This window comes from Pyrgilauda ruficollis, unplaced genomic scaffold (assembly GCF_017590135.1).
Source record: "Pyrgilauda ruficollis isolate IOZ18807 unplaced genomic scaffold, ASM1759013v1 scaffold10335, whole genome shotgun sequence".
NCBI lineage: Eukaryota > Metazoa > Chordata > Aves > Passeriformes > Passeridae > Pyrgilauda > Pyrgilauda ruficollis.
This window is the reverse complement of record NW_024508475.1, coordinates 1-600: the sequence shown is the minus strand read 5'-3', so window position 1 is coordinate 600 and position 600 is coordinate 1. Positions and strand designations below refer to the sequence as shown.

The 600-nt window shown below is 71.8% G+C and overlaps 1 protein-coding gene across 1 annotated transcript; it reads left to right on the top strand.

The window, feature by feature from the left end:
* Window positions 1-44: 44 nt before the first annotated feature.
* Window positions 45-377, top strand: LOC121354712 (SCO-spondin-like; the record flags this gene model as incomplete). The annotated part of the gene is made up of 2 exons (XM_041469519.1): window positions 45-226; window positions 295-377. Coding segments are annotated over 2 exons (265 nt in total), but the record flags the coding sequence as incomplete, so codon positions are not given.
* Between the last annotated feature and the right edge of the window lie 223 nt (window positions 378-600).

Sequence of the window (600 nt, the reverse complement as noted above, 5' to 3'; positions counted from 1 at the left end):
GATCCCGGGCGGATCCCGCGGCTGCCCGCAGGCGCTGGTGCGAGCGGACGGTGCCGGTGACGGAGCAGCAGGAGGTGACGCCGCGGCGCGAGGCCGCGGTGCCGTGTCCCAGTTTGTACCAGTACAGCCTGGCCGGGTGGCGGCTGGACCGGGACCGCACGCGCCGGGAGCGCGGGAATTCCCCCGGGGACACCGGCACCGACCCCGCCCTCTGCTACGTCTACCGGTGAGCCCGCGGCGTGTGGCACCGGCTGGCACCGGGGGACGCTGGGTGACACTGGCGTGTCCCCACAGCCCCCCGGAGATGCAGCCGGTGGTCCGGAACCGCACGGAGCGTGGCTGCTGTCCCGGCTGGAGCGGCGCCCGCTGCACCGAGGGTGAGTTGGGACACGGGGGTGGCACCCGGGGACATCCCTGCTGCGCCATTCCCACCGGGAGCTGGGATGGGCGTCACTCCCACCGTGCCATTCCCACTGAGTCATTCCCACCGTGCCATTCCCAGCGGGTGCTGGGAGCAGGGCTGGGTGCCAGGATGGGAGCTGGGATGGAATCTGGGATGGGAACCGGGAACTGGGATGGAATCTGGGATGGGAACTGGGA